The sequence below is a fragment of the Anopheles arabiensis genome, chromosome 2 (assembly GCF_016920715.1).
Source record: "Anopheles arabiensis isolate DONGOLA chromosome 2, AaraD3, whole genome shotgun sequence".
Taxonomy (NCBI): Eukaryota; Metazoa; Arthropoda; class Insecta; order Diptera; family Culicidae; genus Anopheles; species Anopheles arabiensis.
The window spans coordinates 19,176,218-19,196,191 of record NC_053517.1 but is presented as its reverse complement, the minus strand read 5'-3'; the positions used below and the strand labels follow the sequence as shown (position 1 = coordinate 19,196,191).

Below are 19,974 nucleotides of genomic sequence, written 5' to 3'. Positions count from 1 at the left end.
TAAAGGTTGAAGAGAGTATTATCGTACCGGGAGTTTGGTTTTCTTTATTATCCGTAGCATGTTATAGTTGGTTCTAAATAATCGTATGTGTGTGTGTGTGTGTGTGTGTGTGTGTGTGTGTTGTGTATATATTTTTCGATTCGTATTAAAATGCATCCGCGAAGAAGAACAGTTTTTTTTTTGTTTGTAAAGCAGTACCGCCGATTTTTACCGCTTTTGTCGTCTTTCTCCACATTTCCGTGTATCCATTTCCATCTTTTTCCGTTATTAAACTCCTGCGCTCGGTTGGAGCTGGGTTTAAGGGGTGCCTTCCCATGCCCCCTATTCATACTAGTAGTTTATCGTGTTACATATTGTGTTATAATTGATCGCCTAAAGCGCAGAATATTATTTAAAAAAAAAAGCAAACAGATAAAAAGAAATAACTCGAATCCAGTCTCGAAAAAAGATCGTTAGTAAAATACTCGTAAATAGAAAAGATAAAAAAGAGGCATAGAATACATTTCTGCAGTCTCATCATAATGCATCCGAAAATTAAAATACACAGCGAAAACCGAGAGAGAGCACAGTTAAATCGCACCCAAAATCCTTTCCGTGTTTGAAAAGGCCTTTTGAGTATTGCAAAAACGCGTGAGACTGTATAAAAAATAGTTTTTGGTTTCATTTTCGTTATGCGCATGAGATTTGTGCACGCATTCCCGAACCCACCGGTGTTGTCTTTGTCGCTTTTCCCCCTTCACGGTGCACCGTTTTTGTTCGATTAGTATTACTGTTATTAATTAGTTATTATTATGGTTCACTTGTTCGGCAAAAACAAAACCACCTCAGCCGCAAGACTTTTCCCTATCCTTAAAGAATAAACTTCTGGTTTTGATTTTGCATTTGCTTGTGTATGTGTGTGTATTTGTGTGAGTTTTATCTCTTTCATTTTTTTCCTTCCGCTAATTCTAAATCTATCCCTGGATTGTTAATGCATGTGGTGTGGCCCTTACCGATCTAATCTCTATATGCTGGGAGAAGAAGTAAAGAAAAGAAAAAAACGTACGCACGGACGATCGCGAGCGTACAAGATGTGTCTTTTCGTTACGTTTTACGCCGACAGCAGTGGCGAGGATGCTACCCCGACCTAAATGGTTATGCTTATTGGCTTTTTTATGGGCATTTTCCATCATCTGTCCTTTTTCAAAACGAAACTAAAACTCAGGAGAGGCGTCGTATAGATGTAAATTCGAGCAAATTGCTGATCTGGAAGTAAGCAGGGGATCGGTTTGCGCATGGGAAAAAGTCCAAAAGACTAGGGAGCACCGGATATGCCACCGCAGGCATACAGCGCCTGTGTTACTAAGAATGGGTCTACAGTTTGTTTTATATATAAGATGCTTGGAAAAACTATCAAAAAAGCACATGGCAAAAGGAAAGTTCTTAAACACGAGGACTTGGGCAGCATCATATATACCAAAGAATACCAACAACGACACCAAAAATCACGTGCTACTTGGATCTGTTTTGCTATCAACGTTACAGCGTATCGATTCGCTACCAGTAGAGCGTAAGATCTCTCTCTTTCTCTCTCTCTCTTTCTCGCTCTGTCTATATATTTGCGTATATGCGTTTAAATATTTCATACTATTTTACCAATGCAATGCACCACTATCGGGGTCAAACATAGAAAATCAGTCGTTTTAGTGAGACAAACATGGAATCAAAACAAGGGTGGCTCTTTTCCCATAACTGATTCGCACAGAGAACCACACACAACCAAGCAAAAAGAGAAGAGCACGCGTTGTGCCGCGAGCACGTGAAATGATTCCCAATAAGGTTGTCTTGTGGTTGTTTTTGTTTTGTTTTGTATCCTTTTACTATCACCATCCAAACGACAACAACATCTGCTGCTGCTGCTGCTGCTGCTTACTGTCTGTCTGTATCATCATCATCATCATCTTCATCAGTCGTCCTTATGCCTAAAGTTAGTTTCTCCTGAGTGAGTGTACCCGGTTATCAATTCGCTTACACTGGGAGCGGCACACGCAACACGCGCGAGAGAAGAAAATGGGAAAGCAAATGCAAACGCACACACACAAAAAGCCCTCACAGGCAGGAAGGCAAATCGTAATAAAAAGGGGGGGGGGATAGTAGTAGCAATCGGCGGGTGTAAAACGTTTGCAATTGGAATAAAAGGGAAAAATACAAAAGATTCACTCCACTCCTTCGCTAAAACATTCACCACATCGGCGATCGGGAAGCACAACACACAAAAGCTACTGCTGCACATAGACCGTAGCGGGGTTCGCCTATCCAATTTTGCACACCATGCACGTGCGTGCGCGCGTGTATGAAGAAAGACCTCGTTGCTATCGTTGCGTACTTTTTTTTTTTTGGGTAGGACAATCACGGTTGTCCCTTTTGTTTCTGCGTTTGCCGGGTTGCGCGTGCGCGCGAGCTGATTAGCTGATCATTTCGCGATACTTAAGCTTATGTTTCGAGAGCATTTCCGTGACGGTGACCAGCTTCTTGAGTGCGTTGTTCGTCTTGCTCATCGCTTGCAGCTCCGGCAGATACGAGACGCAGATGTGGTGCAGCGTGGCCAGTTCGCGACCTGTGTGATAGACAGAAGCGATGGTTAAGCGAAAAGCATACAAAAGGAGCGCACGTTCAGCCCTACCTGCATCGGAGCTGGACAGTGTGGAGGAGCTGCTTTGCTCCTGCATGCATCCCGGCGGCGGGTTCGGATCCGTGACGGAGGACAGCTGATCCAGAAACACGATCATGCGTTCCTTGTTCTTTAAGATGAATGGATTGACCACTTCCATGTACGGTTCCTGCGATTGAAACGACACCACGAACGCTCATTAGCATTTAAAAAAGAAAGAAGCCTGTTTTCCTCCTTGCTGCTACTCCTACCTTGCCGCCAAACTCGACGAGATTGGCCAGATTTTGCAAACATTTCGCAACCATGATCAGCGACCTGGTCGCCATTTGGTGTGGCGTTTCATTGACTAGTCCGAATTGACGTGGGTTGAGCAGGGCGGGACAGAGCAGCCGCAGAAAGATGAAGCCGGAGACGACGCGGGTGCGTACCAGCCGCTCGCTCGGCGACGGCCACTTGGCGACGACCGCCTTCTGCAGACAGTTGCAGATGTAGCGCACCGTCCGGGGGCACGCGTCCGGCGATGTGAAGATCGACTGCGTCACCTGGTCGAGTATCATCAGCAGAAACTCGGCGTTCGAGCACGCGTCATCGTTCACGTCCATCTTGGTCGGATTCAGTTCGGCCGACTGCTTGCTGTCCAGTATCCGCTGCACCGTGTCGGAGACGGCCGACTGCAGGAAGAGCGTACACTCGGCCCGCATGTACAGATCCATCAGCGTGGTGGCGAGCGAGGCGCCCCGGAACAGGGTGGAGGTTTCGTTCTCCCGAGCCACCTCCGCCTGGCACAGGATCCGCAGCAGCTCCGTCTCGCGCTTCTCGTGCCGGAACACCTTCAGCAGCGAGGTGGCGAGCGGGATGCGATCGTTGTGGCAGATCTCGGACAGGGCGCGCACCGCATTCAGCTCCGACTCGACCAGCAGCTGCTGGAGCGGGCTGTACTCTTCGCACGGCATCACGAGATCGTCCAGGTAGCGGATGCGCAGCCGGATCGAGCCCCACTCGCCCATCGGCGTCATGCCGTTCAGCGGGAACCACTCCTCCGTCTCCTGCCCGTTCTTCAGGCTGCACAGATCGACCGTCAGCTCGGCGACCTCCGAGTCTTTGCCGCGTTTGCCCCGGCTCAGCACGGTGATCGTAACCGTCACCACATCCGGCGGCACGTCACTGGGAAGAAAGAAATTGTTTTATTAAAATGCCGTCCCGTTCGCGAACGTACCGCTCAGCGCCACTTACTCAAGCACAAACTCCTCCTCCCACACGGGATCGGGCGCGGTCTTGACGCGCGTTTTGCCCACCTTCACCTGGTTGAGCGAGACGACGCAGTACGGATGCGGTACCAGCTTGAACGGCAGCCGGTGCGCCTCCAGTATCTGCAGATTCAGGCAGCGCAGCTCACGCAGCCGGGGCACCTTCGACTGCGCCTTGCTGAGCTGCGACACGCAGTGCGACTTGAGGGCCGATATCCACTCCACGTAGCACTCCTGATTGTTGGCACAGAGATAGGTGATGGTGGCGAGACACGGGAGCGCCCGTTCGACGATCTGGAAGCAGTGCTGCCGCTCCCAAAACGATTCATGGCACTGTTTTTTTTTGTGGGGGACAAAAGAGGAAAATAAAGGATTAAAACCCTAACCTATTTTGTTGGCCTACAGGGTTTTCCAGTTGTGTCCTCCTTGACTTTTTTCTATGGGAAGTGAACTTCAAATGATGGAAATTGGAATCTATGGCACCCTTGTTGGACTGGCTCCTTGTAAATTCCTATTGGATTTGTCCAATAAGGATGCAATAGAGTCCAATTCCCATTACATTAAGTTCATTTCACTTGAAAAAGAGTCAATAAAGTGTCCCACAGCTATGAGAACTCCTGGGACATCCCTGTATCACACTCCTCTCCCTCCCCGCCGTACCTGATACAAGTAAGCGCACGAAAGATCGATCAAACCCTTCGGCTTGGTCTTCTTCGGGCTGTCGTAGAAGCAGAGGTGCGTTTCCGAACCCTCCACCAGCAGGGCAAAGAACAGCTGCTTCCACTTGGCCGTCTTGTCCGACTTCTTCAGCAGATAGCCATGGTGCTTGATGCCCTTCGTCTTCTTCAGCATGTTCTGGTCGCGGCACTCGCGCAGCGTCGCGTAGATCTTCTCCGCCGCGCTCGCCAGATTCGTCGGCGGATGGTACTCCGGCTGGCTGCCGTTGATGACCGGGTGCATCAGCGTGTGGCCCTCCACGATCTGCTCCTTCCGGTAGCGGTTGATGACCGCATCCAGGCACTCGAACGTCCGGCCGCCCATCAGATACCGCACGCCCTTCTTCTCGATCCGGAACCGCTGGATCTGATTGTTGATGTGGAAGAACAGCGAATAGTCGCCGGGCGAGTTGTCGCTCGGCCGCACCAGAAAGCTGCCCGGGCCCGCCTTCACCAGCATGTCGACCGCTTCGTTCTTCGTGCACGTCGGGTGGAACCACGGGAACACGGTGTTCGGGTCGATGGCCGGATCGAGATCCTCCACCAGCTCGCGGAAGATCATGCCCTGCTCGCCGGTCCGGTGGGCCGTCACCCACAGCCACCCGTCGCCCATGTCGTTGTGCACGAAGAAGATGTCACCCTTCTGGAAGGTCAGCTCGTCCGTGTCGGGCATCTTGGTGTAGGGCAGGATGGCCACCACCCGCTTCTTGTCGTTGACCGGTTCCGGCGGTGGCACTGGCTGTACCAACCGTTCGCGCTTCAGCAGGTCACTGCACGACGTGTAGTAGCCGACCAGATCGCTGAGCGAGAAAAACTGCCGTCCGCCGATGTAGAAATCGCCGCACACCGCCGTAATGCGGAAATGATTGATGCCGGTACGGCCCAGGTAGCTCAGCACGTACGAGCCCGGCTTGCGGTCACTTTCGCGCACTGTTTGTGGTGGGGTAAACAGGAGGGGAGAAAAAAAGCCAACCATTGATTAACGTCGAAAGCTTGCAAGCTACCACAGCCCCGCTCTTACCCAGATAACTGCCCAGCTTGGTGGTCGACTTTAGCCGCTGCTCGGCACTGTACCGATCCAGCCGCCCGTGGTACCACTCGCTCTCCGGGGGAGCCGTAATTGCCGGACGGTCGAATGCACCTGGTGCGAGGGAAATGTGGAAAAATGATAACGAACGGAGCAACAGTAAAAAAACAACAGGGGAAAGTTCCATTATTAGCGAGTCCATACCGTTCAGCGTGGCCGGACCGTCGAACTCGTCCTGGTCCAGTTCCTGGGCGATGTCGGCCAGATCGATACCACCGCCGTCCTCCGAGCCGGTCGACGGTGAGCCGAGCTTGTCGCGATGGAAACCGCCGCCGAGCGCTCCGCCGCTGCTGCTTAACCGCATCATGTCACCCATGCCTTTTGTTCGCCGTCAATCTTACTTCCCTTTCTCCTTTCTCTACTTCCTCTCTCTCTCTCTCCGTCGGCCTTTCTGCTTCACCAAAGTCGTACGCAATCGTTTGCTCACACCGTTTCCTTTGTTTGCACCGGCACCACGGCACCAAGCGCAACGGAATGCAGCCGCAGCGGCGGGGCTAGTGCATTACACTGGTGCAGCGCACCACGATGACGAATCTGCAACGGGTGGTACTGCAACTGGAAAAAGGAAGAAAAAAAACAAGAAGAGCACAGCACAAAGCGGAGCCGTCCCCGCGAGGAATTAGGATAAAGAATGTGGAGAAAGAAAGAAAAAACGCAAAGATATCACGGTTTGGTTGCCCTTTTCCGCACAACGCACTACTGGCCTCGGGGGTGGAGGCAGAAGTGGGAGAAAAGAAGCGAAGCAACAAAAAAAAAAATACAAAGCATATTTGGAAAGGCAACTCTCGGAGGCCCCGCAGGGCAATGTACACGCACTGAACACACACACACACATAGAGGAAAACATAGATAGTGCTGCCCCTGTGTGTGCCTCCGTCGCGTTCGGTGCAAATGGAAATCGATTTGTTTTTCCTGCAATTCCCGCAACACCTGCACACACACCCCCCCGATTGTTTCCCCACCACGGCAGATGTCGGGGGAGGAACAACAGCGAAAAGCGACGGCAACCAAAACCGTGATGTTGACGGGGTTTAGTAAATCTCCATATTTCGATCACTCACATCCACTCCCATCCAGACGACCTGGACCCTGGTTTTTGGCAGCGCAACACAGCACAACGCACACACGGCTCACGGCTACGGCATGCTAATACGGATTTCTGTACTGCGAACGGGGGCGGCGAGTTTACACTTTTTCACGGTACCACCAGAGCGGTTTTCCCAGCGGAAACTTTTTCGCGGATGTCCAAAATTTTCACCGTGATTAACGTCGACTTTCCCGTCCCGTGCGATAGTGATGATTAATCCTACCCCAGGGCGAGCGACTGAAAGAGTGAGTGAGTGGGAGATATCGTCAAACGAGGCAAGACAGAAAAGAGAAAGAGTACGACTTGCATCTCCGCGGAGAAAATCTTCTCGATACTCTCGCATCGCTCCATCTCTTTCGCTCGGCTTGTTTACGTGCGCGTTCAAGCTAGCGGGTTCGTTACTTTCGCGCGTCGCGTCGTGGTTCCCGTTCGCTGTCGCTCCTATCGGGTGGTGCGAGAAAACAAGCCGAAAAACTGTTTTAGGTACTCAACACGGCTAATTTATTACACTCAAAATAACGCTACTAACAAGCTAAATTATGTTATGTACAGGACAAGGTGATTCTCTCTTTGTTCAACGCTAGATTTTACAAATCTAAAAAAACAAGCCACGAGAAAGTAGCGGGACCGTCGTCCCGAGAAGGAAGGGAGCGATCCCATTTTTCTATCGCGAAGCAACTTACAGTACGTCTAAAAGTGTTTCGTATTTGCTGCTCTGACTCGTTAGATGCTGAACGATTCGCCACAGCCGCACGTGCCCTTGATGTTGGGATTGTTGAATACAAATTCCGCCGACAGGTCCGTTTCAACGTAATCCATTTCCGTGCCTAAAAAGCAAACACAAATGTCTTCTTTTAAACGTTCACCCGTAGTTGGTTAGTATTTCTGGTCTACCTACCTAAAAGGGACAGTTGTGCCTTCTTGTCGATCAGTACTTTCACACCGTCCTGCACTACTTCCTCGTCCATTTTATCTGCATTTGAAACGGGGAAAAATAAGCATTAGCAATCGTGCGGTTTGGTCGCGGGAAACGTCATGACACTGCACACACACTCGGCCAGAGCATGCCGCTTTGTTTTGGTTTTATGTAATCAATACCGAAATGAGGGCAATGCTGCTTGCTCTGTTCCTGGACCAAAAACATATATATAAACACGTATACTACGAACCTTTCGTTGCAGCGTAATCCAGCGTGTAGGACAATCCGTTGCATCCTCTCTGTCGTACACCAACCTTGAGACCGATCTGCAGATAAAAAGAAAATAAAAGCAATTAATAGCCATCACACTCAGGCGTCGTAGGTTCGAAATGCACTTACAAATTCGTTTTTGCCTTCCAGTAGTTGCTTTATCCTGTTCACTGCTGCCGGTGTCTGATGTGGGGAAGGTAGACAATGAAAGCAAATGAATCGTTTAATGTCCTTTTTCCAAAACAGCTCGATCGATATCTTACCAGCGACAGTGCTGCTCTCATCGGCAGCAGCTTCCGATGCTTCACGGCACGCACGGTGGCGGTGGCCACGATCTTGGAGGCCATTGTTTCACTGGAAATTTACTGCCCTCGCCCTTTCCCGGGTGCTGTTCTGTAGCGAACGATGCGTGGAGATGACTATTTTATTTACGTTTTCGATCACTATTTCACAACAATTGTTTTCCTTCGGCCGCACTCTCACCTCGATTTTGAAATATCCAAAGCAGATCTGCTTTGACAGCACCAGGCGTTTGACAGCTGATTTGATGCAGGTAGGGGGGGGGGGTACTTTGTTTTGGTTTCGTAACTTGGCCTGTTTTGATTGTGTGGCGGTTTTTATTCGACGTTTTAATTTGTGCCTGTAAATAACAATTAAAACAATATTTCAAAGCGATGCAGTTTTTCATTAAAATAGAATATTAAAATGAAAATAAGGTCAATTCAATTCAACTTTTCGCAGCGTGTATTTATCGACAGCGCACAAAAGACAGAGATGGTAGAACAATAACAGTGCGTCTCTTACTCGCTCTCGCTCTCTCTCCCTCTCAGCTGAATCGAGCTGTCATCTTCCGCGAAGAGAGATTGTTTGTGCCAGGGGCTGAGAATATCAACCGAAACCTCCCCAACACAGTATATAAAAGGCAACAAGATGTTCATTGATGCTTGAAATTCATCTCAGGACGATCTATTCCCGTCCCGCAACACAACCAGCAGCATCAGCACGCAAGGTGCAAACAAAAGGCGGGTGACAAGGTGCTCGTGAAAATCAGTGTTTTTCCCTGCCCCCCAGTCGAACGAAGGCGATCGTCGTCAATATGGGCCAGGACGAGGAGGACACAGCGTTCAGCGAGAAGATTATCAACGAGATCGATGCCGTTTTCATGCGCGATCCGGATTTGTAAGTATATCCTGCCACCTCGGCTTGGTGGGCAAATTCCTGGCAAAGTCCTCTTTAGGAACTGATGGGGGGCACCGAATGGGCCTCTTCCGAGACACACCAACACCCGAAACGAGCCTTCGAGAGATCGTCATGTCTCTGTTTGGCGTGTGTTTCCGCGAGATGATTACGCGGAAAGTGGAGCATCGCATCGCTAGACCGCCGTTCGGGTTCGCTCATCGGCGGCACTGATGATCTCGTGCGCCTGAGAGGTCAAATAAATTAAGCGAAGAATTAAAAGAAAGGCACGCTTGCTTGTGCAAAAGTCTTGTGCCGTGTGCGCGAGTTTTCGCAACGTATTCGTGGCACTTGCTAGCAGCACGGGTTCTTCCAACTTTTGGACAACCGCAAACGCGCAAAAGCCCGATCGTTGCCGTATTGTGTCCTTCACGGTTTCCTTTATGTTTTTGTGACTCTCGATGATTGTTTTCGTCTTTCGTATCGCGTGAAGGTACGGCGTCTTGGCCTTGAGCGAGACCTAGCGCAAGAGCGCAAAACGCGATGCAAACCTTCTCTCGGTAGGGATATAGGCAAACGCTCCCCTTTCTGCCTGCAAAACGATCTGTTTGCGCGCGAGCATAGCCAGCGGGCGCGTACATTTGATTGAACGTAATTCCGCATAATTGGTGGCAGCAATTTATTTTGATTAAGACGAAACTCCAGCCTCTCCCTGCTGGGTTGCGCCAGTGTGGGGACACGCGCTCGCTCGCCCGCCCGTGCGCTGTCTCTGTAAATAACTCTCCCTTTCATTTCCGTTTTCTATTTCCATCTCGATTATCATCTTTTTTTTCTCTCTCGCCGTAGAGTTGGATTCGAAATCATACCGATGCCGCTGAATCAAAACAAGTCCCCGGTAATCCACCTGGAGCATAATCTTGGCCTACAGTCGTGGTGCGTGGAGTGTGTGTACGCGTACGCCCACCGTCTGATACTGCAGTACCGCAACGAGTGGCTGTCGTCGAATGCACTCCCGGTTGGCTGCGGGTCGGCCCCTTGGAATGTGTCCGACAAGGGTAAACTGTCCGGCGGAGGAGGTCTGGGGCCGGGCGGTGGCAGCAGCAGCACTGGCGGGTGCACCAACGGTGGGAATGTACCGATCATCAAGTACCTCAACTGTGCCATACTGATCAACCCGGATGTGGCGACGTTTTGGAACCTGCGCCGGCAGCTATTTGCAAAGAACCGGCTGGACATCTCGAAGGAGTTCCACTTCTCGGCGCTCGTCCTCAGCAAAAAGCCCAAATCGAACGAAGCGTTCGCGTACCGGCGCTGGTTGTACCTGTTTCAGAGTGAGTAATTAGCAGGGTTGCGGTCAAAATCACACCCTTTGCCTTTGACACCGTCATTATCACCCACATCTGCTCTCTTTGACAGGTTCCGACGCGATCGATTGGGCGTTCGAGATCAGCCTGTGCGAAAAGTGTGCGGACAAGAGCAACACCAACTATCACGCCTGGTGCCACCGGCAGTGGGTGCTGATGAAGGCGCCCAACCTGCTCAAGTACGAGGTGTACCGGACGGAGAAGTTCATCCGCAAGCACATCCACGACTACAGCTGCTACAACCACCGGCAGTTCGTGCTGGCGAAGATGTTCGAGCTGTGCTACTACGACGAGGAGGACGACGGTACCGAGGAGCTGCCGGAAGCGGCCGGTCGCACTCCTCGCAAGTACAACGCTCTCTGCGAGCTGATCGAATCGCTGGCCGGTGGTGGTGGTGGTGGTGGCGCTGTCCCATCACCCACCGACGACGCCACGGTGAACGATTTGCTTCGCTACCTGCTACCTGCCATTACCAAAGAGCACGAACTGAACCAGCTCCGGGTGCGCACCTTCCTGTACTGCCTGAACCTGGCCGCGTACGATCTGCGTCTGTGCGGCGAGCTGGCCGCGCTGCACAGCGTGTCGCAAGCGCTCGAAAACCATCGCAAGTTTATGGTGAAGTTTCTGATCGATCGGCTACGGGTCGGGCCGGGCTGGCTGCTAAACACCTCGAGTACGGCCGCCCTGTACGCCAGCCCGGGCGGATACTGCGCCCAACCGCTGTCGAAGGTTACGCGGCTGGATGAGGACGCGAGCACGTTTCTCCAGGCGCTGAAAGCGAACGAGCTGCGCCGAACGCAGACCGACCCACGGCACGGCCAGTGGTGCAAACTGTTTCTGGGGCTCGAGTTCGGACAGCAGCAGCAGTAGGGCGGGCTAGGATTGTGCTAGGAACAGCAGCTCACATTCGCGCTTTCTCATCCTCCTAGTCCTAGTGTCCGTTGTTGGCCTGCACCTTTTCGCTTCTTCGAACCCGTCAGCTGCTGCTTACGATGTTAAGTTTTCGATGAGAGTTTATGGATAGTTTATGTTGTTAGCCCATCCAACGAACGCAATCTTCTAGTGTACAAATGTGCAGTCATATTCAAAAACAAAAACGAAGCCAGGAGACGAATTCCCCTCGAACGCTTCTTCCCCCTCATCCTGTCGGCAGCTGTGGTGTGCGTGTGCTGGCACAAGCAGAATTACAATAAGTAGTAGTGAATTTTACCTCCTTAACAATCAATAAATGAAATTAATTTTGAGATAGAAACACGTGCAGATTCTTATTGGAGAAAAATGGCCGAAATTAAATATAAATTCCTTATTTCTTATAGCTCGGCTGAATCGTTCGTCTAACCACGCCTTAAGTTTCATGCTCTCTCGCTCTCTCACTCTTTCTCTCTCTTTCTCTTTCACAATCGATGCAACAAACCTCGCCCGTGCCAGTGTGTGCGTGTAGTTTGTGTGTGCGCTGTTGCACAAATGAAATTTTCCGATTTCATCTCCCTCAAGGCCGCTCTCTCGCTCTCTCACTCACACACACACACACACACACAGTACAGAGCGCATAGCGGATGTTGGCTGTCATATTTTGTTGTGACAGAGTGTAAAATCGGAAATTTTCAATGAAAATATGTCCCCCCGGAAGTGTACCCTGGTGCCGGTAGCGTGCGACGGCCCATGGCGACGTTCGACGTAAAAACGGCCCGTCGGAACCGTATCCGCTTGGTGTAAAAAGCAAAAGCAAAGGAACAAAGGCTCCCCCACGGTTTGCTGCTGTGTGCCGGGGCTGTAGTGTGGAGTGTTTGCCAAAACCAAAATAAAAAAAGAGTTGTTGAAGGACGGTGCGTAAATTTGCAAAGAAGAAAAAGGGCGCTGGGCAGTAAGTATTTATCGGAAAGAGAGAATTACAAATCAAAGTGACGGTGGATCGAAGCTTGTGGGTTTGTTCAGCAGGACCTTATGGAAAGTGTTTAATGGCAAAAGTGGCGGCAGTAAGCGAAACACACAATTTTCCTCCATCGCCATGGTAACAACCAGCGCCCGCTGACGGCGCGGTTGGGGAAGAAGAGGAGGTGGTGGATGAAATGGAAGGGTGGCAAATTTTCATTCGTCCCCCTCATATATTGCGTAGTACGGTGCCAGATTTTCCACGGCCCGAAAGCAGTTTGTTAGAATGCGTTGTTTACGCGAAATCTCTCACACCAATAACTCACACCGTGACGGCCCTATCAGGCGAGGAGTGGGAAAGGGTTGTGTTGGCCGAGCGGTTTGCCTGTCAAAAGGGAAGAAAATCGAAGAACCGCTACAAGAGAGCGCGCTGCGTGCGTAAACCCTTAAAGCGAAACGATTACATCACACAGAGCACAAGCGGCGACGCGTTTGGTAGGAAAGGGATGGAAAATGTATCTGTTAGAGGTTGGTGGGGGAGGGGGGGGTCAGTGAAATTGAAAAAACAACAAAAGTGGGGAGTCCTTTGGGGGAGGGACTGCCGATTGAAATCGCTCTGCTCGAGGGAAATGTCGATTTACGACTTTGATTTTCCGATTAAATGAAGGAAAACACCTCCACGGGTTTCCCTTTCCACGTACAAAGAAAAGGAAACCGTCTTCTCCACGTCGGAATGTGTGTTTGTGCGTGTGTGGGGCGTAAAAGAACGAATACCGCACACACATGCGTGTTAGAACGCCGGCAAGTGGAAAATGAGACCGTTTCCAACCTTTTTGGATCGAGCGAGGAAGAGTTTTTAGTGCTCACACAAAGAGAGCTCGAGAGGGAGAGAGAGAGCGAGCCGGAGAGAGAGATCACAGGTACCGTGCCAGCCAGGACGAGGATGATGGGCACACAGACCTGTGGTGTGCAATTTGCAGTCTTCCACCTGATTTTCTGGAGGCTTGTTGTGTCGTGTCGTGTGCGTCTCTGTGTGTCGCTAGCCCTGGAAAAGCGACTCCTCACAGGCTCCTCCAGGGGAAATGGCCAGAAAGCTCCCACTCAGCCGAGCAATGCCACGAGCACATTGGATTTAGTGGTAGAAGAAGAACAGCGTAATACAAAAACGGTCCTTTCGGAGTGAGTCGTGGATGCGAAACAAAAACGCCAACAGACAGACATGTCACGCAGCCATGAGCGTTCGATCCTGAGCCTAAGGACACTGAGCCTAAGGTCGCCGCCGCCTGCTGTCTATCGTTCGATGGTAGTGTGAACACAGGACCTGTGTGTGTGTGTGTACGTGCGAGTTTGTGTGTGTGTGTGTGCGGCCAATCGGTGCCCAATTCCACCACGATGAACTGTCCTCCGGTGAGGCGCGTTTGCAGCACGGCCGACCGACGGCAAGACTTTGCGGGCCGACAGTGAGTCTGGTGTGGGGGGGTGTGATGTGATTTAGCTGTCCGGTCGATCCGGTGACGCGGGTTACGCTCGTTTGCCATCTCCACAAGCAGTCCGTTGGACACACGACCGGAAGGGAGCAAGATGTTGCGGAAAAACCGTAGCCTGGCCGATCTCAAGGGGTACGTGGTGCCAGACACGGCTGGTAGGCGTTAGTCGTCGCCCCGGCCACCTTTCTAATATCATCTCCTGGCATGCTTCCTTCGGCTCAGTGAATCCCCCCGCCCCCACCCCCAATTTCATTGTACTGCCTCTCCGCGTCATTTTCTCAATTGAAGAAGTAAAAGCTCCTTACACACCCAGAGACACACATCTTCTCATACACAACCATACCATGTACCATCGCGCTGTCACACGGAATGTTTCGTCGGGCTCCAGCAGAGAATGCCCGGTAGAGTTCCCTCCCTCCTCTGAGAAGGGTGCCCTGTCAGCATAATATGTTCATGTTCCGTTACATAATTGGAGTAAAACACATTTTTATGTCATTGATTTTCCCTCCCCCTGGCTGCACTCCTACACATGCCTCCAACTCTTGAGACACTTGAGAAGAGTTGTATGTCCTGATTTTTTCATGAGGACAGAGCTTCAGAACAACATTCCCCTTCCTACGACAGCCCATCAATGTTGCTCCTGTTTTCTCTTCTTTTTTATGTATTCTTGAAAAGCTGATAAGGATGTCAGGAGCCAGAATTTACCGATTCATAAGCTTGAGGCACGCGAGAGAGAAGATTCACCTGCTTGCTTGAGCCTGACATAGTTTTGGAGAGAAATAGAATAGAGAGTTTCAGCAACGATTGGAAGCATGGAAGCATAATTCTTGCCTGACTGCTCTTCAATCCATTGCCAGTGGAAGAATTTGGCAGACGAAAGCATTGGAGCATCTTCATTACCTTTCCACAGTGCTTGTCAGAAACACGCACACACGCACATGCAAAAAAGGGCTTTAAATTCATACCACAACACAACATCACAATCATTGCCAGATAATTCAAACGCCAGTCCAAGGATAGTTTATGCTCAAAATTGAGACACAACATGATTGCTTCATCGCCCTCTCCCTCCCGACCCCACCCACCATTCACCCCCCCCCCCCCATTTAAGCAGAAGCAAGTGAATAGAATTAGTGTGCGAGGTTGGGACTTTACGCAAAATATTCCAACCCTCACTCACTAAGCGCCTCCCCCCCCCCCCACCACCAACCACCACCAAACCAACACACCCTCCTTACCGTCCGGCTCGTTCCAGATCGCCCCGCAAGGGCTTAGCGAAAACGTTCCATGCCAAGGGCGGAATTGTTGCAGCCGAATGTGCTCGCCTGGACATTGAAGGGTAAGTGTGTATATGCCGCCCACTTGGCCACCTCTTCCATATGTATTATGTTGGCGTTGCTGAGCGAGCGAAAGTTAGAGAGAGCGATCGAGAGATAGATAGAGAGAGGGAGAGAGAGAGAGTAAGCGCTTGTTGCCAAAGGACACAAACCAACAACAAAAATGCATGTGTGTGTGCTGCTGAGTAATGCATTTTCTTCTTATATTCCATTCTCTTGATGTACCTCTAGGTTATAGAATAGTAAAGCAAAAAATTAAAAGCTAAGCGCTGTTTTTTGTTGTAATTTAAAACCTTCAAGGACTCACTTTCATACATACATACACACGCTCACATACATTAACACACTAGACTGTATGCATTGTTGTGTATAAATGTTTCCAGTTTTTCATTGTTGCATGAGCGATTTCCCAACCCTCCATACCCACCACCGTCACTCAAAAACTCGCACACCCTTTGCCGTAATACTCGAACATTCATGTTCTGCACACTGTCTCAACTACAATCGTACTGGTACCATTTTGCCATTCGAATGAGTAATGCTCTTCCTTCCTTGTTGCTCCTGTTCTTTATATATTTATTCAAAAAAAAAAAATACAACTGTTTACACAGCAAACAACTGCAAGTGCCACTGACCAAGCGATCAAGTCTCGCTATCCGGTTCGAAGGACCAATTTTATCGCCATGTAACGAGCGCGCGGAGTGGACCTTGGGGCCGTGGTGTAGCAAATGAAAGCTACTCTTGCCATTTTTAACCACTAATCACGCTTATGCTTTAGTAAATATACTGCAAAACATTAAAACTACCCAAAAGAGGCAACATTTGAGTTTAAAAAATTCAAAAAAAAAAAAGCCAACGACTTAGTCGATTACGCCCATTTCCTCGGGGTGGAGGAGCAAACTTGAAACCATGTTGGATAACGCTAAAATAAACATTGCACAACGTTTCGCTCGCTCCATGCAGCAGGCGGCGTTGGGATGGATTCTAAATCCCTTGTCAATAATGCTGCAACGACCATCTTCCCCTTTTGGCAGAAGCTCTGTTTATGCGACTTGAACTGCAGCCAAGCCAACGACGAGTAGCAACACCACACAACTGACTCACAAAAGTGTTTTCAATCCCGAAAGGACTCTCGACGTGTGTGTGTGTGTGTGTGAGTGTGCCGGGTTTATTCTGTTCTGCGGATCATGAATATTGAATTTTAATTTCTCATCGTCCCAAAAAAAGCAAAAAAAAAAAGCAATAACATGACTCACCCCGGCAACGTTGTCTGGCAACACACACTGCCCGCTTAGCCTGATTAGCAGTAATAATCCTTCCGTCGGGTTGAATGGCGCGTTGTTACGGGTGAGCGAGCGCGGGGTATATCTTTGGAAAATAATCACACACCCACAAGGGCTCTGTGATTTTTATTGATTGCTATGGCGAAATTAACAAAACAAAAACAACGGAAAGAAGCAATGGCACAGCTGTGGCACAAGTGTGGCGTGGCCAGCACAACCGCGTGTGTTGGGCGCGTTGATAAGATAGGAATTGGCCGCCAACACCCCGCGGGGGCTTTACAACGTGCAGCAATTGAGCAGGTGTTCCAGGTGCTAGCACACATGGGTGCCATGAGTGGCTCTGCTCGGCCGAAATAATGGTCCAACAGTCATCAAACAGCAGTCAAGAAGACCGGGGGGGAGTCGGGTTGATGCCCGTGCGTGTTGATGAGCCAAAGTCGTCAGAGCAGACGTGCACCACCTGCCACCCATTCATCATCAGCTCCGTGAGACAGTGGCGACGAAGTGTGGACAGTTCGCAGCTTCTTCTTCTGCCAAGCGACAGACCCGGCGACCTGCGTGTGCTAGTGTGTGGTAGAGAACGGCGACGTACAGCAAACAAGTAAAAATTGTGTGATTGTGTGTTGTTTTAAGCTGTGCCAGCGGGGAAACTGTCAATAATCTTCAGTTGATGAACGAGACAAATTCAAATAGCAGCAAACGTAGACCCCAGATAGACAACCTTCGCACCGGCACTTTGCCCTCGAAACCGTTCGGTGGTCCGTAGTGTCGTCCATTGTGGTCCATGTCACAATGGAATTGATGCTGTGGCTTCGTTTCTACTGTTCACATTGTACAGTGCGCTATTGTTTTGCGATCGAGGCAACTGCCACCTGTCCACCCCACTAGCGGGCGATTGCAAATGCAACAATTGCCGCGCGCATGCAGCGTTGCCGTTCGATAATTAGCAGCTTAAATAACGATGATTATTAATCGCCCTGTATCGCTTATCTTGCACAACTTCTGTGTGTGTGTGTTTGTGTACGTTGGGTTGGGGGTTGGCAATCGGGGCATTGGAGCGCGGTTGATTTAAGGGATGAAAGTAACAACGATTGCATTGCTACCAATACACACGCGCTGTATTTACAGGCGGGTGGTTTGTGTGAGAGAAGAGCAATTGGGGAGAGGGGGTGTTGATGTTTGCTAAGCATTAGACGCATATGTGTGTGTGTGTGTACGTTACGGTGGAGCATGCTCTACTAACACACTCTTGCAGCTGCCGGTGCTGCGCGTAAAAGAGAGTTACCGTGCAAGAGGGAGAGAGAGAGAGAGTGAAAACGAGAGAGAAAAAGGGGGTGACTTACCTGCTCTCTTTGTTCCCTGAGGGTTGCAAATGTGCGAAAGCTTCATACAGCGATATTAACCCTTGATATGGTACCCTTTATAGAGAGAGAGAGCTCGTTGTAATGGAAATTTAGTTTGTTTTGCGCTAATATTCAGAATGATCGTAGCAAGCGAAGCTTTTCGGTTGTTCTAAGCTTCCCATTTTATGTTGCAAACCTGCCCCAATCGCCAAGAAACCTTCCAGACGCAGGAAGAGAATGGGGGTCCGATGAAAGCAGCAACAACAAACCCCTTTGGCTCTTTCTCTCAACTCTCCGACGGGCAATACCACCGACCCGCACACGCACACTACGACGGCTCCAACACAACCTTTCTTCAAACAAGCGATGTGAACACACACAGCGCATTTTTCTTGTACGAAAACTGTAAGAAACCGTACGTGGCCAAACTGCGCAAACCGTGCGCGGTGGAAGCACAGCCGGAACCGAGTTTGAGGTTTTTGGGTAAATATTTACCACTCCGTTGCAGGCGTTGGGAGAAACGCACGAATAAAGGAAGAACAGCAAATGTGACTGTGCGGGTGGCGGGACTCCCCCCTCCTCCCTCCCCAGTTCGCGTTTGCGCATGGCTCCGCTGCAAAGCATTTTGCGATCCAAAAGCTGACATCAACCAGCAAGCAAAGCGTCGTGCGCGGCTTTTCCCCTCGTTGGTTGGGCGGCCCGTTGTCACATTCACGCACCGAGCGTCGGAGTTGTTGGTTGCCTTCAGTGCCGGAGTGGCCGGAGTAGTTGGAAGGAAATTGGCTCTCGCTCACGGCCTACGGAACTCGGGCGATCTATTTCGCCCCCTTTTTCCCCAAAGGAGAAAGAGTAAAGAGCGTCTGCATCACGCAGAAAGTGGGGAGTCTCACAAAATAATAAAGTGTCACGTGTCTGTGTGTGTGTTAGTGTGAAGAGTAGATCATTTGTTTGAAAGTACGCTCGCGGATCATCGCGATCACTCGCCGTGGATTAGTGTTTGAAGAAAGACGGGCCGCGGAGTAGTAGCGCGCTGATCTTTGGGGCATTGGTAATTTCGCTTTCGCCCGTTGTTTCTGTGGCGGAGTGTGTGTGTGTGTGTGTGTGTTTGCTTTGGTTTAAACGACAAACGTCGCCAAAAATTGTGCTCCAAATCCAAAATCGCTTTAATCAAGCACTTGATCCCATTTCGGTTGATGTTACAAGCGGATGAGAAAGTTGGGCAAAAAACGCGTGACAGCACCGTGTGTGTGTGCTTGTGTGTGCAAGTGTAGTGAGGCTTACAAACGACGGTTTTGCATGATTGCGAAGGTAAACAAGGTTGATGAGCGTGGTCTTTTTTTCTTTCTTTTGGATTTCTAATCAACCCTCACTGACTTACCAAAAAGGAGAAAGAAGCAAAGGCATGTGATATGTAGCTGTGTATGTGTGTGTCTCAGTGTAGTAAGTGACGCAATGCAATGCGAATTGCAAATGTACCAGGGTCGCGCACGACGCTGGTTTGATGTGCGCCGCGCGCATTGCTTTATCAACTCGCGGAACATGATCGGAAGCAATGGACAGGAAGCAGAAGGCGAAGAACTGAAAATATGGGGCTGTTGATTCACTATTTTTGCGCATTCGAATCCATCTGACCGTGCCGTGCTGATGTGTTGATGTGTTGTTGTCGAGCTGGCAAGCAAGCAGAGCAACACATCAAACATCGCACGCGGAAACTGCAAAAAAAAAAGAAACAGACAACCAAACACGAAGTGCCATATTTTTAGCATTGCGTAGTGTAGCAGCACACTCAGGCAGACAGCGGGGGGAAAACGCAAACATAACACAAAGTCGGTGAAAAACAGCATCCACAAGATTAATATCATTTTCATGCGCAGCGTGTGCTAGCCGATCTCGCGATCTTGAACGCGAATTTTGGGAAGGGCGGAGGGCGGCGTTTGGGCGGGTTAAACCGTTATGTGGAGGAGAACCATCCTTCCCCCTTGCTGAAGAGAGAACTGAGGAAAGAAGTGGATGAAGTTTTGCAGTTCAACTCCCAGAAAACACACACCCAAGACTCTCACAAATGTACAGTTTGCACGTGTCCGGGCTGCGCCGTGTGCAGAGAAAGTGCGGTGGTGCAGAGAAAGGGGCGGGAAG

The 19,974-nt window shown here is 50.1% G+C and overlaps 4 protein-coding genes across 11 annotated transcripts in view; 2 read left to right on the top strand and 2 right to left on the bottom strand.

The window, feature by feature from the left end:
- Window positions 1-18: 18 nt before the first annotated feature.
- Window positions 19-7,042, bottom strand: LOC120894016 (ras GTPase-activating protein 1). The gene is made up of 8 exons (XM_040296336.1): window positions 6,762-7,042; window positions 5,845-6,255; window positions 5,635-5,754; window positions 4,558-5,543; window positions 3,884-4,230; window positions 2,902-3,814; window positions 2,663-2,819; window positions 19-2,596 (listed from the first exon to the last, which is right to left on the bottom strand). The coding sequence occupies exons 2-8, from the start codon at window positions 6,014-6,016 to the stop codon at window positions 2,445-2,447; spliced, it is 2,847 nt and encodes a 948-aa protein (XP_040152270.1). The 5' UTR covers window positions 6,017-6,255; window positions 6,762-7,042; the 3' UTR covers window positions 19-2,444.
- A 220-nt stretch (window positions 7,043-7,262) lies between these two features.
- Window positions 7,263-8,564, bottom strand: LOC120894021 (iron-sulfur cluster assembly 1 homolog, mitochondrial). Of its 2 annotated transcripts, XM_040296353.1 has the most exons (6): window positions 8,460-8,564; window positions 8,240-8,369; window positions 8,106-8,159; window positions 7,957-8,032; window positions 7,686-7,760; window positions 7,263-7,614 (listed from the first exon to the last, which is right to left on the bottom strand). In XM_040296353.1, exons 2-6 carry the CDS (start codon window positions 8,321-8,323, stop codon window positions 7,511-7,513), a joined length of 393 nt encoding a protein of 130 aa, XP_040152287.1. In that variant the 5' UTR covers window positions 8,324-8,369; window positions 8,460-8,564; the 3' UTR covers window positions 7,263-7,510. The 2 variants fall into 2 exon arrangements, with proteins under 2 accessions (XP_040152287.1, XP_040152286.1); XM_040296352.1 differs by having other exon boundaries at window positions 8,240-8,494.
- Window positions 8,565-8,597: 33 nt separating this feature from the next.
- LOC120894019 (protein prenyltransferase alpha subunit repeat-containing protein 1-B) lies at window positions 8,598-11,768 on the top strand. The gene is made up of 3 exons (XM_040296349.1): window positions 8,598-9,155; window positions 9,999-10,483; window positions 10,569-11,768. The coding sequence occupies exons 1-3, from the start codon at window positions 9,073-9,075 to the stop codon at window positions 11,384-11,386; spliced, it is 1,386 nt and encodes a 461-aa protein (XP_040152283.1). The 5' UTR covers window positions 8,598-9,072; the 3' UTR covers window positions 11,387-11,768.
- A 313-nt stretch (window positions 11,769-12,081) lies between these two features.
- The window catches only part of LOC120894017 (protein Aster-B-like), a 31,314-nt gene continuing 23,421 nt past the window's right edge, over window positions 12,082-19,974 (top strand). Inside the window, exons 1-2 of one of the 7 annotated variants that reach the window (XM_040296348.1) lie at window positions 13,070-14,007; window positions 15,131-15,214. In XM_040296348.1, the coding sequence (XP_040152282.1) occupies window positions 13,970-14,007; window positions 15,131-15,214 (122 nt within the window). In that variant the 5' untranslated portion in view covers window positions 13,070-13,969. Of the gene's footprint in view, window positions 12,381-13,069; window positions 14,008-15,130; window positions 15,215-16,725; window positions 17,097-18,016; window positions 18,322-18,401; window positions 19,147-19,974 lie in introns of those variants that run through there. The other 6 variants (XM_040296341.1, XM_040296340.1, XM_040296339.1 and 3 more) reach the window with 6 other exon arrangements.